The 16,389-nt window shown below is 42.4% G+C and overlaps 1 protein-coding gene and 1 long non-coding RNA gene across 3 annotated transcripts in view; one reads left to right on the top strand and one right to left on the bottom strand.

Annotated features, from left to right (window-relative positions):
* Positions 1 to 5,631, bottom strand: part of LOC309367586 — a 107,575-nt gene extending 101,944 nt beyond the window's left edge. Inside the window, exon 1 of the long non-coding RNA XR_014167245.1 lies at positions 5,322 to 5,631. This is a non-coding gene — a long non-coding RNA (uncharacterized lncRNA). The remainder of the gene's footprint in view (positions 1 to 5,321) is intronic.
* Positions 22 to 12,675, top strand: FSAF1 (40S small subunit processome assembly factor 1). 2 transcript variants are annotated; one of them, XM_081906956.1, is made up of 7 exons: positions 22 to 251; positions 1,602 to 1,960; positions 8,434 to 8,490; positions 9,279 to 9,374; positions 10,226 to 10,312; positions 10,589 to 10,641; positions 12,471 to 12,675. In XM_081906956.1, exons 1-7 carry the CDS (start codon positions 131 to 133, stop codon positions 12,598 to 12,600), a joined length of 903 nt encoding a protein of 300 aa, XP_081763082.1. In that variant the 5' UTR covers positions 22 to 130; the 3' UTR covers positions 12,601 to 12,675. The 2 variants fall into 2 exon arrangements, with proteins under 2 accessions (XP_081763082.1, XP_081763083.1); XM_081906957.1 differs by having other exon boundaries at positions 24 to 251; positions 12,474 to 12,675.
* Positions 12,676 to 16,389: the final 3,714 nt, after the last annotated feature.

Raw genomic sequence — 16,389 nt, 5'->3', positions numbered from 1 at the left:
GGATGGGCGGAAGTGCTCTGTGGGCGCCGCCATCTTGCCGGGGTGGTGGCCGAGCGAGGACAAACCTCCTCCTACGGCGCGTTGCGGATGGACTAAGTGAGCCGGCGAGGAGGAGGAGGAGGACTCGAGCATGGCGGCGACCCCGGCGGCTGGATGCGAGCTGAAGCCGGGGGAGGACGACAGGGAGGAGAAGGGCTCCGCCTCGGTCAGCTGCCTGCTCGACGCCGTCTTGAGCTCCTTGTACGACTTCGGTGCGTGAATGGCCGCGTGCGGGGAGTTGGCGCTTTGCAAGTTGCTCCAGACTCACCACCCTCCTCACCCCCGGAAACTTCTTGCAAGCGTCTCTCTCAGACTCTGGCTGCTCTCGTTTGTTCGGCACATGCTGCTTTCAGACGTTACAAAATTCCCCGGCAGCGCTTCCCGGGCCACATGCACAGCATGCCTTTAGGAGCAGCGGTCCTGGCTTCCCACCAGCCAGGATTTTGGGAGCTGTAGTTTTAAGGGTGCTGAGAGTTGTTAGGACTCCCCTCTCTCCGAGCTCCCTAGGAAGACGAGGGACTGACTGTTAAACTACTAGGAGAATTGTAGCTCTGGGGCTTCCTGACCCTTCTCAGCACCCTTCACAAACTACAGCTCCCAGGATTGTTGAGGGGAAGCCATGACTTGAAAGTGGTCTCATGCATGGTGCTTTAAGCGTATGGTGTAATTGTGGACCCAGTATATAGGGAATCATGTGTGGTGCTTGGCTGGGGTTTGTTTTGCCATCCCTGCTATTAGGCAGATACATGGAGGATTAGCTTTTAATCTCCACTGTGAAAGGCAAGTATGCTTCTAAACAGTTGTTGTTTTGATCCGGTCCTGCTGTGTGCTTCCCATGAGAATCTGGTTGGCCACTGTGAGAACAGGATGCTGGACTATTTGGGCCATTGGCCAGATCCAGCTGAGTCATTCTTATGCTCTTACTTTGGTTTTACTTCTGGAAAACAGCTGAGTCTTCTTCAGCACTTTTGCAAAGGCATGCTGCTTCAATGGAACGTTAGAACTTCTTTTAGAAAGCAGGCAGCTTATGATACGGCTTAAACTAATTGGTTGCTACTAGAATTGTTAAAACAATAAAGTAGTAAAGCAGATACTAATTCAGCAAAGATGTTTGCAACTCCAAATCCAGCAGGCCAGAGTGGATCAAAACTGGTGCAGGAAAGTAATCAAAATTGCCACCTCAGGAACCTCTCTGAGGCTTTTTAGTTCAGTGTCACAATGTCAGAACACAGGGTGGTGGTTAAGGTCTCTCTTCCTTAACCACAATCTATATTCATTGGTTACAGGTCACTCCCTGATTTTATAGGTTCCAAAATAAATGGTCTTTTCATATTTTCCTCCAGGGCCCCATTCACTTATAGATTCCCTGCACTTAAAACTAAAACATTTTTTTAAATTAAAGCGGGAGAGATTTTGTGTGTGTTTCCTACATGGTTTGTGGATGTGATCTCTCTAAATAGTAAACATTCATTTTATATTTAAAAAATGATGTGGTATCCAAAATCATTCCAATGCCTTTGTTCCAGTGCCTCTGCTAACCATTGTTCACTTTTAAACCATAGGTGAATCATTACCGCATGGGGGTGGAAAGAAAAAGAGCAAAAAGAGAAATTCAAATGAGAAGTTAACATTGGCGGTCAGCAAAACTCAAGTGGAAAATAAAAGCATGATTCCTGAATCTGGTGCGGTACCTCTTGCTAAGAAGAATAGTGCTTCCAGTTTCTTTGAGAGTCTGAAAGATGAACTGGCTTATGACTGTATTCATCAGAAAAGCACTATCCCCAAATCCAGTTCCCCTGATGCTGATACATTTAAATCTGCTCAGTCGGGAAACACAGCAGAGATTGAAGTTGTGACATTTCATGGTCGACGTAGGAAGAAGAAAGCTAAACTTGAAATTGCTGAAGATGGTGGTTCTAAGGTAAAGTTAACCAGATTTCAGATCAGATCAGCTACAGGTTCTTATTCACTCCATTTGACTAAATGAGTGGCTGTTTACAAGCCTGTTTCCATCTACAGAACTCTAAACAAGTTGTCCTAAGCATGTTCACTTAGCAAATAAGACTTACTGGAAACATCTGGACAAACATATCTCAGCTTAAACCTTTTGCCCATGCATGCAGTTCCATTGTTTCTCCTTCATACAACTAGTCAAACCAAGAAGCCTCTAATTAACCACATTGTTCTGTTTTGTCAGGGGAGCTGTGTTTAGCAGCTTTGGAACAATCAAAGATATTAAGACAACTGTAAACCATAGTTTTATCTTCTGGCTTGTTCTGAAGCCAATGCAGTAACTATTGGTTCCCTGACTATTAACTATTGGTTAATCAGACCCCTCCTGGTTTGACTGCTTGCACTGTGAAGGGAGGGGCAAAGCAGCTGTATGAGCAGGCATAAGTCTCTTTGAAAAGGAGCAAGGCCACTGTGTTTAGTGGGACACATTTCATAATAAATGGGCTCAGGATTGCAGCGAAACAGAACTGAAAGTACTCTAGCATAAGCTGTAGATAAGACTGTAAATCTACATGGTTTGCTTTTATGTGTATATTTTAGAATTGTGATAAAATTTAAAACCTCGAGGATACTTGTTTTATAGAATAAAGGCGAATAACAGGTATAAGTACTGGCAGAACTCATGTATGTTTTATTAGTATATTTGTAAAATCCTGTGGATAAATAAGATAGTGGAATCGGTTATGAATCTCTTTATGGCCTCTGAAATGAAATTCTGCTCCTAATCTTATTTCTTTAGAAGGATGGCTTTTAAAAGTATGAAATCTGGGTTAAAAAACTCTGTTGCTTGGTATAGCAGTAGCCTTCATATAATGTTCTGGAATTATATGTTTAATGGTAATATTAGACACTCCCCAGGTCTTTTCTTTTTTTAAGAGGATAATAACAATTTTCTGTTTATATGCTGCCCATCTGACTGGGTTCCTCCAGCTACTCTGGGCAGCTTCCAACAAATTAAAACACAATACAACATCAAACAGGGTTGCCTTCAGATGTCTTCTAAAAGTCAGATAGTTTATTTCCTTGACATCTGACAGCAGGGTGTTACACAGGGCCGGCACAACTACCAAGAAAAGTCCTCTGCCTGGTAACCTTTCTGTTATCGTAGAATCCTAAAAGGCAATCATTTTAAGTGCAATACATTAAAAAGTACATTCAAGTACCACTGTAAATACATGCCTTCCAGCAATCTATCTCATAGTTTCTCCATTGCTTTAGTAAATGTCTGAGCTACAGATTATGAAAAAACATCTAAATCAACAAGGAGATAAGTATTCTGGGCCTCTGATAAACCCTTTATTATTTGATTCTTTCTTTCAGCAACCTTTCTCATGTCTTTATATAATGGGTAGTAGAGATAATAATAAAAGGGACGTGGGTGGTGCTGTGGGTTAAAATACAGAGACTAGGGCCTACCGATCAGGTCAGTGGTTCGAATCCCTGCAACGGGGTGAGCACCCATTGCTTGGTCCCTGCTCCTGCCAACCTAGTAGTTCGGAAGCATGACGTGCAAGTAGGTAAATAGCTCCAGCGGGAAGGTAAACGGCGTTTCCGTGCTTCTCTGGTTCGCCAGAAGCGGCTTAGTTATGCTGGCCACATGATCCAGAAGCTGTACGCCGGCTCCCTCGGCCAGTAAAGCAAGATGAGCGCCGCAACCCCAGAGTCATCCGCGACTGGACCTAACGGTCAGGGGTCCCTTCAGAAACAATAATAGACCAGATGTTTGGCTATATTACAGCCACATACATAGAGATCCTCATTTGAGGGAATATGATTGGGATTGTAGCCCAAAACATCTGGAGGTCAACTGATTGGGGAAGGTTGATCTATAGTTTCTTGCAAATAGGTTTGAAAAGTTCAGAGTTAAAAACCTTGCAGAGGCTTTATTAGGGCTGAGTGGAAGCGTCTTGATAGGATTTGGCCATTTAATAGCCAAGTTAGGTTGAACCAATTAAATGAGTACAATATGGCAATAAGAAAAGGAACTGCTGCTTTCATATATCAAAAGACAGCACCATAAAGGTCCATGTTAACATATTTAGACTTGCTACCTGAAATTGCACAGTGGAATTTTTAGGTTTATATCAGCTGTAAATGTGTTTTTTTGGTGTGTGTTTTGTTTTGCTTTTGCTGAGTCAGGATTTTGGTTTATCTACTTCTGTGTTAATTCTTCATGCAATACAGTACTATCTTATTTTACAGTGTTACCCACACTCAAGACTTCTGTGGTCCTATGTTAGATTCTGACCCATTTTTAGCAATGTTTAGACATTAGACATTCCAGTTCCACTCCACTTCTTTCTTGTATCTCACGCTGCTGGTACAGTAGCCTCCTACTGAAACTGGCTTCTGATTGGTGGTTCAACAAGATGTCATGATGGGTGCTGGATTGCCAAACACAAGCATTGTGTAGTAATTAAGTCTAAGCTGCATGGTTTCATTCCCAGAATTTTATCATCAGTTTTTGGGTGTATATACAGGTTCTATAGACAAGTGCTTAGGGCTCTTGCAGTACTGGTTTACGTCATGTGAATGTTGCAAGGAGCTTTGTAAAAGATAGAATGAGCATTGTAATTAAATTAGAACAACAGTTGAACTCCTGAAAGCATCTGTGTGCATGATGACTATTGTCTTCTAAAAAGAAAAATAATTGTGCCAGTTTTGACACTGCAGAATCTCTTTACATGTTTGAAAATTAATAGAGTATATATTTGGTAATGTCTCTATCTGTGAGCCATGTATCCTGACCCACATCATTGCTAACAGGGCATATTGATGAGAGAGCCCAGTGATGCTTTCATCATATTCATTCATTGTCTGTCTACTTCCTAAGGCTATGAGAAGGTAGCATGTTTTATTTAATATCATAAAAGCCTTGAAAGATATATTACCTTTATTCCCATTTTACAGATGACCTACTGAGGCCATGAGATCATGACTTGCCAGCAGTCTAAGGCACGGCAGATATTTAAATTAGACTCTAGGCCAAAGTGTTGTATTGTATTGATCTGGTGCATAGATAAACAAGCTATCATTCAAGTTATCATTACATGGCTGTCGTTCAAGTTGTAACATCACTTCTCTGTCTCTGGGCAAACAGAACAAAACTTCAGCATTCATGCACCTCCCACAAGCACATATAATCTCTAAAATAGACTGAATTCATAAAAGTGTGCTCATTTGACAGAAGAAATTTATTAGGACTCTGGTTATTGGGTTAAAGGTAAAGGTGAAGGTATCCCTGCCCGTACGGGCCAGTCTGGACAGACTCTGGGGTTGTGCGCCCATCTCACTTAAGAGGCCAGGGGCCAGCGCTGTCCGGAGACACTTCCGGGTCACGTGGCCAGCGTGACAAAGCTGCATCTGGCGAGCCAGAGCCGCACATGGAAACGCCGTTTACCTTCCCGCTGGTAAGCGGTCCCTATTTATCTACTTGCACCCGGAGGTGCTTTCGAACTGCTAGGTTGGCAGGCGCTGGGACCGAGCAGCGGGAGCGCACCCCGCCGCAGGGATTCGAACCGCCGACCTTTCGATCGGCAAGTCCTAGGCGCTGAGGCTTTAACCCACAGCGCCACCTGCGTCCCCCTGGTTATTGGGTTAGGGGTTTTTAATTTATCTCTCCCTTAATCTGAACAAATTCTAGGTTCAAAAAATGTGATGGGAAATTGCAGCAAGAATTCTTATTTTTGCAATCTATTTATTTTTGCAATTTATTAAAAAAAATAGATTTTACACAGTAAATACTACCCTCAAATTCCGAACAGAGTGAATGAAATGTTTACCAATATCCCACCAGAATGCCTCTTAAGTGCTTTCTAGCAGCTGCAAACCTGAGCTCAGGTAGATATCCGCTGGAAATATGTTACATAAAATTGATTCATCCCCTGCTGATCTTGCAGTGAAGGTACTCTAACCAAAGCAAATGAAACAAGGTGTTCTCTGACCTAAAAAATATAGGGCTGTAACACTTTGCAGTGGTTCAAGTCCTATTTGATGAGCATCCAAAGGTCTTTTAACAAGAGTTGCCATTATGTCTGGCCACCTCCTGATGTGAAGGTACAGGCTATTTGAAAACATTTGCAGATGCAGTTGAGATCTTAGCAACCCCAGCAACCAGGCTTTTATGTTTTGTCGAAAATAATAGCCATGGTAAAAAAAAAGATCTCAGGTCAGGTTTTGACTGGGGGGAAATGCTTAAACAGTTAAAGTTTGTAAACTGTTTTGTAACCACTGATGCTGTTTGTGGAGACATTGAGGGAATTGAGTGAACTGACTATTATGAGAAAAGGCAAAACACCTTCTGCTCTCCTTTCTTGCATAAAATGGACAGAACAGGTTCTGGGCTACATATCTGTAGACATAACAACAGCATTTTTGAATAGAACTGACTCCCAATGCAATGTGGGTAAAAAATGGACAGAGGGCTTCCCTGAAACCACATGGCACTGGTTGAGACATGGAATTGCGGAAGACTATTGTTGTTTAGTCATTTAGTCGTGTCCGACTCTTCCTGACCCCATGGACCAGAGCATGCCAGGCACTCCTGCCTTCCACTGCCTCCCGCAGTTTGGTCAGACTCATGCTGGTAGCTGCGAGAACACTGTCCAACCATCTCATCCTCTGTCGTCCCCTTCTCCTTGTGCCCTCCATCTTTCCCAACATCAGGGTCTTTTCCAGGGAGTCTTCTCTTCTCATGAGGTGGCCAAAGTATTGGAGCATCAGCTTCAGGATCTGTCCTTCCAGTGAGCACTCAGGGCTGATTTCCTTCAGAATGGATCAGTTTGATCTTCTTGCAGTCCATGGGACTCTCAAGAGTCTCCTCCAGCACCATAATTCAAAAGCATCAATTCTTCGGCGATCAGGCTTCTTTATGGTCCAGCTCTCACTTCCATACATCACTACTGGGAAAACCATAGCTTTAACTATACGGACCTTTGTTGGCAAGGTGATGTCTCTGCTTTTTAAGATGCTGTCTAGGTTTGTCATTGCTTTTCTCCCAAGAAGCAGGCATCTTTTAATTTCGTGACTGCTGTCACCATCTGCAGTGATCATGGAGCCCAAGACTATTACAAAGGTGCTATGTGATCTTTTCATTCCTTTTGGGGATGGGTGGGTGTGTTTGGTCTATCTTGTTGATAAGGTGAAATACTTCCACCCACAACGAACAGAGACTAGATTTCCTCCAGTGTAAGGCATACAAACAGAACATCCTGGGAGGGCAAACATTTTGCTGTTTGTATCCTGGAAAATGAGACCCACAGAGTAGGAAATGATGGTGGTGGCTCTGAATTACACAGTCCTTTAGTTTGAACAACATGCCAAATGGTATTTAACTTAAATTGGAAGTGGAAACTTTTGATCTCCTCGGAGGAAGCAGGAAGCGAGATGTCCCATTGTTTTATGTCCAAACCAGGCAAATATCTGTGTTCCTTTCCTGCTTATACATCTTAGTTAACAGCCATGCCCTCCATGGCACTGTTCTACTTTTTGATAAGGGGTGATAAAAGGTCTGACCACAATTCTTGCACTACAGGGAACTTTAGATTCTCTTTAGGCACTGACATGATTAATATGGAATGGTTGGCATCTGGATTGAGCCTTGTACAATGTCTTTGATGACTAAACATTGTGTGGTAATAGTGGTGTTGTTCTTCCACCCTCAATATACACTTCATGTTTTACTTTCATGTATGTTCTCCTTTTAGTTGTTTTCCTTTATTCTCACTGTACTGTTCAAACTGAATTCCTGTTAACGCGTTAACCTTTTTGGCCCTCATCTTAAAAATGCCATATGCAAAATATGTAAGCTTTTGTAGGCGTGATCAAGGGATAGTTAGAGTACAGTGGGCAGAGAGGCACTTTTGAGAGTCTTCATGTTTCAGTATACTAAGTTAACTTTTTAAAATCTCACTTGTTTGTCAAGGTTACAGATATCAAACAAAGGACGTAATTCAAGCAAATTTTAAGTGACATTTTGTGTTAAACTTCATATATTGGGTGAAGTAAAAGATTTTCTTTTTCTTTTGTTGGAGCTGTGCCAGCAGCATGCAAAACAATGTGCTGGAAATGCATATGCTATTTTAGATCTGCAGCACAATCCTACATGCCTTCTCAAAAGTAAGTCCCACTGAGCTCAACTCAGTTTAGTTCCAAGAAATTATCTGTAGGATTAAAGACTTAATATGTTTGCTTAAATAAAGAATCAGTTGTTCTCTTTTAGTAAGAGCTGTATTATAGCTCTTAATCAAGAGCTGTCCAAAATAAAAGTTTCCGCTTTTATGCCATAACCCTGGAATCATGTGACTGCAACCACTGCCATAATCTAGTTGTGTGGCAAAATGCACTTTGTTTCAAAATGCTGTTTTGTATTTTTTTTAATAGGCAGAATTGACTGTTCAAGAAAACCATGCCGCTGACCAAGAATTTAACTTGGAAAAAGTAAGTCTTTATTGTTTTTCTGTTTCAATGCATGCAGATGGCTGATGTCTCAAAGAGACTGCAGATAAATCTGTATTGGGTATTGAATTATGAAATGCTTTATCCCTAAATGATTGCTCTACCAGTGTTTAATGTGCACAGTATTTTGATGGTTGCTAGAAAAAGGTGGTTGTATACCTGTAGGGATCCTGGGTTGTCAGAATGCTATAGTGACAGTATCTATGTCAAAAAGAAAATCTACTGACCCTCCAAAATGAAACAGGGCACACATAAATGGGAGTTCCTTCTACAGGTATTAAGGTTCCCTGTGTTGCCCAAACTAATCTTGCAATTTTCTTTTAGGATTCTAGGGGATTTGTGTGGGATTTGGAAAAGGCATGCACAGAACTCTGAAAAAGAAAATCCATGAAAATGTGCTCTGGGAGTGGGGGATACAGAATTAGGCTGAGCTATGTTCAGTAGGCCCATTCCCAAATAAGTGGGCATAGATTTGCAGCCAAATGCAATTTATTTGATACTGGTAGCAAGTTGTCTTCCATCTTTGGTTATACTTGAGATCAAGAGATGTTTGTGATGAAAAATTGCTCTTGCAAACTCCAGAGGGAGAAATGCCCATAGAAGCGGATGGTGGATAATTCCATCAAATGCCTCATTCTCCTCATACTGTGTTTTGGTTTTGCCACATGTTGGTATCCTATACTGTTCCTCTGAAAACACGATTGCATCACGCCAATCATGCACTTTTAGTTCTTTTGAAGATGCTGTTAACCAATTTTGTAATGTGCTAGGCCCGTTTGGAAGTGCACCGGTTTGGAATCACCGGATTTGAGAAAAAAGAGCAGCGAGTTATGGAACAAGAACGTGCAATCATGTTGGGAGCAAAGGTATTGTGTCTCCTTCTCTGCTGAGCTATAAAAAGAGGACATAATTCTTCCCACCACAAGACTCTGGATAGATGGCAGTTGCACACCCAAGAGATCACTGCCAAACAGCTGGAAAGTAGTAGCATAAGGGATTTTCCAGAGGAGGCGAGAGCAGGAGAGTGAGTATTGAACTTTTCCTCTGCCTGCCACTACCTTCAGCCATTACCTGCCACCCCTGCTCCAGTTTTCCTTCCAGTCACTGAGCCTGCAGGCAAGGGGGAAATGGTAGGGCTCTCTGTTTTCTGCTGGAAACCACTCTTCACATCACCTCTACTGCTGTTAGGCAAGAACTCTAGAATAAAAAATTATTCTGGTATTGCAAGCTCAACACACCCAGAGCTGAGTTTGAACCAGGATTGTAAAGGGCTGAACTCTAGAATCAGTTTTTATTCTAGAGTTCAGTCCTTTACAGTCCCTGGTTAAAACTCAGATCTGGTTGTGTTGAGCTTGCAATACCGGCAATGCATTTGCTTCTGACTGGGAAAATAGTGGGTGGGGGTTCTTGGTTGCATTTCTGGCAAAACAGTCCCCAGTTCATTTTTTTAAAAAGTTTCAGTGATACGAGTCAGAAGGCTGGAACCCAAGCCAATCCGCACATCCCCAAAAGTCATACCTGTGTTAGTCTAGGGGGTCTGTTTTAATGGCATCCCCAAAGTAAATAATCAAATTCAGATGTTTTTAATATTTAAAGAAGCCAAGAATCCTCCTTTGGAGAAGGTTGCACCGTCTGTTAAGTTTCTGCTTCAGACTGCCTTTACCTTTTGTATTTATTTGCATGTTAGTGAAATGAGTCGTTTTTGAAATTGTTGCAGCCTCCTAAAAAGCAGTATTTGAACTACAAGATTCTGCAGCAGAAAATCAAAGAAATGAAAGCAGCAAAGAAGGAAGAAAACATGACGGTTTGTGTCAAATGTTTCCTATGAAAACAAAATGTAAAGTCCACCAGCCACTTGCTGGATAAAAGTTCAGGTTTCCGCAAGGATGAACACTGGAAAATCTAGTGTGGGGGTTTCTGATGAAGCCACACCAGTGCCCACAGTTGGATAATAACAATGTCATGTCCCTGGCATAGTGGCTGTTCTAATCAACACTTGTTGCATTTGGGAGCCATGTTTGATTGACTTCGGAGACTACTGGCTAGCTGCTAATGTATACTTACTGCTTTTCATTAACAGGAAAATAAAGCTAATTCTCTCAAGAGGCAGAAGAAAAAAGGGCCCGAAGAAAGGTGAGACAGTATTACATCAATGAGTAGTAAAAAAAACCTGGATCTGTTTTCAGCTTTGCTAATGAAGACACAGTAACCAAATGTCAGGCTAGGAACCATAAAAATGCTCAAGGCGTGTGCAAGGGCCTAGGCTTGCCCCGGAGGAATGACTTCTTTTGCACACAATGCTAATTCGTAACTATATGCTAAGGAAATGCACCCTGGTGAATCTTGGATTCACATATATCCCTGCCCCTCTTCTGCTCTGCCCCCTGGAGCTGCAAGGTCATAAGAAGGATATGCTTTTAAATTAACCGGTGTTCTTCATTATGCCTTTTCATGCCTCAGGGTTGCATACCCTTCTGGGCAGCTTGCTGGGGACCACATATCAGTGGCGAGTGGGCCCAGAAGTAAAAGTGGATGCAACAAAGACTGTCAATTCACCTTTGTACACTAGAGTAATTTCTATATGCACTCAACTCATCCCTCTCTATCCTCAATCCAGGGAGGCAATGGGCATTGCCCAAGTTCAAGGACACGTTCTAAGCAGGCAAAAATACTCAAGGAGGGTGTTTAGGGACAAGCGGGAGTGTGGCTGGGGAGGGAACATGACTTGAGGATGGTCCTGAGGGCCATACAGAGAGGCTTCAAGGGCCACATTCAGCCCCTGGCTAGAGGCTCTCAAACCCTGGTTTAAATGAAAATTGGTTCTGTCAGACCAGGCTCAAACCATTGTTTATGATCCTTGCTAATAAACCACAGTTTAAGCCAGGGGTCTGCAACCCGCGGCTCCGGAGCCACATGTGGCTCTTTTACACCTTTGCCGCGGCTCTGGGGCGGATACTAGCGAGGGGAGGAGGCGCATTGTGCGCCCCGACACTCCCCACTGTGTCAGGGGCTGTACTGGCTGTGATGTCGCATGGGGGCAGTGCGTGCGTTAGTCCCGACGTCACCTTCCCGCCCGCCCGCTACATTGTAAGGGGCATGTACGCTGGCTGGTCACTGCATTGAAAGGGGGCATGTACGCTGGTCACTGTTTTGAAGGGGAGTGAAGAACACACACACACACAAAAAGGTAACTTGTTAATTTAACGTTTATTTCTATGAGGAGGAGTAATTCTGAGGGGTCAAACAAAGAAATAATAAAAAAGTGACAAAAAAGTTATTTTTATAATGACGAGTTTTGCGGCTCCCAGTTTTTTTTCCCTTTGGAAACGGGTCCAAGTGGCTCTTTTTGTCTTAAAGGTTGCAGACCCCTGGTTTAAGCTAACCAGTGTTTCACAAGTCTAGACATAACAGGAAACTCTAGTTAGATAAAAAGTGGAACAACATACTTCCACTGTCCTCCACATGGCAACTTTAGGAGAGGGGGAGCATGTGAGCCTGGTGCTCTTTGCTTCTTATGCACCACGCCCTGAACTATGGATTAATATTGTGTGCAAAATGGGTCACTGACTGTTTCTTGGAACTGCAGTCTTCTATGCCATTTCACAATCTGCTTTTAGTCGTTTTAGTTTCAAAAGTGAATTTCCATGTTACATAGAGAGCTGTAACATGGGACATGTAGAACTAATTACAGGAATCTTTGGATCCTGAACTCAATTTTTTTCTTTAAGAAGAGAAGAATACAAAACAGGTTTGGTTTTGTTTTGAACACACTGCTGTGATCTCTTCACTATAAAACTCTGATAGTGTGTTTTCTGCCAATCTTTTCACATCCTAAACAGGTAGTAATTTTAGCTACATTGTTGTATTTGGATTTAAAGTATACCTATCTTAACACAATTCTTGTGAAACCTAAAAATGGTTAGTATTTTCGTTAGCATCTGATGATACTTTTCTTTTAAAAGCAGAAAATCGAAAAAGAAGAAAAAGCAGAGCATGTTACCAACGGGGCAGGTTGGAACTTTTAAAAACGGCACTCTCATACTTCGAAGTTCTGACATAAAGAAAATAAAGTCTTCTAAAGTCATTAAGTAACATCACTGCACTATGTTCAAATGGAAAATGAAATGGATAAACTTTGTAGCAAAATAAACTTTTTTAAAAAAGAAACTTTTCTTTAATCTTTTTATGATCTCTTATTGCTCACCACTCTGATGTCGCATTGAAGAAGGGTAGTTTAAAATCTTTGTAAAAAATAAAAATGTTCTTGTTCTGAAATTTTGATAAACAAATTTGATAAATTTTGATTGGAGTCCCAGTGAACTTAAAAAAAACAACAGCACCATTGTCTACTGTTTTGCAATATTAAAATGGAAAGGATATGTTGCTGTAAGGATTGTTGAGGAAATTGTTATACAGTTTAACAAACTAATTTAGAAATCTGTAATTAAGAAGAGAGTAAATTTTACAGCCTAACTGCCAATAACTCAGAGCTATGTCATCCTCTATATTTGTGTATTAGGTAGCAGAAAGAAATGCATTCACAATGAATGTCCTGTCTTGTCCAGAGTTAATCTCTCACCACAGTAGATGTTGGTGCTCCTCTGGAGTATCAGAGGAGTTGTGTGAACATGTTGTATGAATGTTTCTTGCACCTCTTTCATAGGAGGTTAGAAATTAAGGGTTCTAGCTAGCTGTGCCTGTGACCACTCCACTTCCTGGTATTGGCGTACAAAGACTGGGCACCAGTGTAATCTGTTTTCTGAATAGTAAAGGGTGTTGACTTCCTGCAGAAAAGATTCCAGTCTGAATCTATTCAAGGATTTCTGGATCAGTATTTCTGAAGTGTTAGCCAGTGCTGCTATTGTCTCTCACAATGGCAAAGTCGCAACCAAAATGTGGCATTCTCCTTGTGGACCAAGTTCCATACTGGGCTTCAGTGAACACAATTTCACAGCTTGAATAGCTATCTGTGTTTAACTCATAAAGAGCCCATGATTTCAGACTCATCTGCAATTTGATGAGCCAGTTTTAGGGAGCTCGTCTGCTTCTTAAACCTACATAATTGTTTGCATTTCTTGCCTGCCTAAGCCAATCAGAAACACTTAGCCTACAATTATGCTTTACTTTCCAAGCCAAGATCAACAGCAACCAACAATAAAACCACAACCTTTCTCCAGCTGTCTGCAAAGCAGCTCTGTTTTCAGTGGAACTCTGCCAGGTTCAAACATTTCCCCTCTTCCACGGTTGTCCCGTTTCAGACTTTTCCCTCAAGTATGCCTCATCTCTTTCCTATGGAGGAGAAAAGTGGTACAGTGGTGCCCCGCAAGACGAACGCCTCGCAAGACGGAAAACCCGCTAGACGAACGGTTTTTCCGTTTTGGAGGCGCTTCGCAAAACGAATTTTCCTATGGGGTTGCTTCGCAAGACGAAAAAATATTGCGTCCCCCCGCGGGGGGTTTTTTCGCTTTTTTCGCCCTTTTCCTAAGCCGCTAAGGCGCTTATCAGCTGTTCCGCTGATAAGCCGCTTAACAGCTGATCGCTAGAAGCCGCTAGACAGCTGTAGCGCTAATCTGCTAAGCTGTCAATGGGCTTGCTTCGCAAGACGAAAAAACCGCTAGACGAAGAGAATCGCGGAACGGATTCTTTTCGTCTAGCGAGGCACCACTGTAGTGGGGAGCTATGAACAATGGGCCTGACTCCATTAAAAAGCAAATCAAGAAAGCCAGTGCATTCACTAGCAGAAACTGACATAACAGGTATAGAAAGAAGCCAGTCTGAGGGCCAAACTAGAAGGGACCTGCATAGTTTGCCACTGAACGTGTTCTTTGCTTAATAAATAGCCGAAAAGAACATAAGGAAAGGTAAAGGCCCCTGGACGGTTAAGTCCAGTCAAAGGCGACTATGGGGTTGCAATGCTCATCTCACTTTCTGGCCAAGGGAGCCGGCGTTTGTCCACAGACAGCTTTTTGGCTTATGTGGCCAGCATGACTAAACAGCTTATGGCGCAATGGAATACAGTGACGGAAACCAGAGCGCATGGAAACACTGTTTACCTTCCTGCCACAATGCTAACTATCTACTTGCACTGGCGTGCTTTCAAACTGCTAGGTTGCAGGAGCTGGGACAGAGCAACAGGAGCTCACTCAGTTGTGGGGATTCGAGCTGCCGACCTTCCAATCAGCATGCCCAAGAGGCTCAGTGGTTTAGACAGGCCAATGGCCCATCGAGTGCAGCATCTTCTTCTCACAATGGCCAACCGAATGCCTGTGAAAAAATAGTGCAGAGGCTGAGACCGACTGGGACTATGGCCTGAGGAGGGGCTCACACTTGCTATCTGCAAAGGAAGGAAACTGAGGAAGTTATTGAAACTTAACGCCCAGCCAATACAAATTCTGTGCTAAGAAAAATCCTCTTGTTTACCTGGATGGCGTGATGTAGAAACGTCTGGCTTTCTATGTCGGTCAACAGAGGTAAGAGTCGCTTAGTCCAATTCCCCCCCCCCCCGGTCCCATCCACTTCTGGCATCTGGAAGGTTGTCCATGAGGGAATGTGGCACTCAGTCTTGGAAGAGGTTCCCCACCCTTGCTGTATATGCTGCTTTCAGCTTCTCTAAGAAAAGCTGGGATACAAATGAGGTCAAGTTTCCAATATCAGAGCTGTTGTTTTTATTAGGTTTTTTTTTTAAGAGTTTCAGCAAGTGAGGGAAATGTGACAATTTTATTGGCTGCAGGGAGCTGCTCACCAGGGTTTCAGACAGGTCTCTCCCAACCCTACCTGGGAATAGAACAGGGGACCTTCTGCTCCACCACTGAGCTACAACCCTTCACCCATGACAGTGTTTTGTTGCTAACTAAGCCTTGCTGGGAGATCACATGGATGCAATTGTATTTGAGCAGAAAATAAAGGAGACGGTGTCAATGGATTTGTTGGCAGTGTAATAAGAATTTATTTAAAATTTGTAAAACAGCATAAACTCATACTTTATGTTTTCCAAAAGGGGCAAATACACAAAAGTTTTGACTTGGAGACAATAAGACAAAAATTATTTTGTTTCCAATTGAAAAAATACAAACTTTGCTACAGGTAGAAAAATTAGAAAAAGTTAATTTTTTCCCCTTACGTGATCTGGTGACATATGTACATTCCACCAGATCTAAGGATATTAACTAGGCTACACGACAGAAACAAAAAGGTCATGATTAGGGAAGAAAACAAGAGTAAATACCGTAAATGTATTCTTTACTTAAGCAAACATGAACATAACATGTGACTTTCTTTCCAATTGTTTTTGCCAACATTTAAATTAACGTCTTCCATGCTTTTTTATAACAACTTGAGAAAAAACAGCAGTTCTACCTCATGCATTAATTCTATAACATTTTCATCATACCGTGTCTTCAGGCTGTGCTTCCATTCACTATTTTTAACAGCTTGGTATTTTTATTGACAGCATTTACCTAACACAGGGTTGTCAACTCCCATGAAACAGAGAAGGGCTTCTGGGTCCTTTAATACTGCATAGCAAAAAAGGAATTCTGCTGATTGGCTCTTCCTTGTGAGAGGGATGCAGTGAAAAGTATCTGTACCTATTGACTTTTTTCTGTCACGCAGGTATCAATGGCAAAGAATCGGCTTTGAATGCCAACTCTTGGCAAGCCTTCGGACTGTTTACTATTACTTTCCAAGGAGAAAGATCAAGCTGGTAGGAGTCTGAGGAGAATGGATGTTCCCTGCCTTCTCCTTCTGTTCATTGTGAAAGGAAAGTAAGGAGAATGCCAGGCTGCACTTTGTCTTTTGGGAACATGGTGTGTTTCTGAGCACCCAATCATCTCCTCTCATTCTTTCCTGTAACAGAGTGGGTGTCACAGGGTGGGGACAGAA

Source organism: Podarcis melisellensis (genome assembly GCF_964234715.1).
Source record: "Podarcis melisellensis genome assembly, chromosome: 3".
NCBI classification, from domain to species: domain Eukaryota; kingdom Metazoa; phylum Chordata; class Lepidosauria; order Squamata; family Lacertidae; genus Podarcis; species Podarcis melisellensis.
Note: the sequence above shows the minus strand (reverse complement) of the source record. Positions and strands in the feature narration are given on the sequence as shown.

Bases quoted from the DNA above. Each gene is read 5' to 3' on its own strand.
- FSAF1 (XM_081906956.1), top strand. From the start codon at position 131: ATGGCGGCGACCCCGGCGGCTGGATGCGAGCTGAAGCCGGGGGAGGAC. The intron at 252-1,601 runs GTGCGTGAATGG...TTTAAACCATAG, and splicing joins GAGCTCCTTGTACGACTTCG to GTGAATCATTACCGCATGGG. The intron at 8,491-9,278 runs GTAAGTCTTTAT...GTAATGTGCTAG, and splicing joins AAGAATTTAACTTGGAAAAA to GCCCGTTTGGAAGTGCACCG.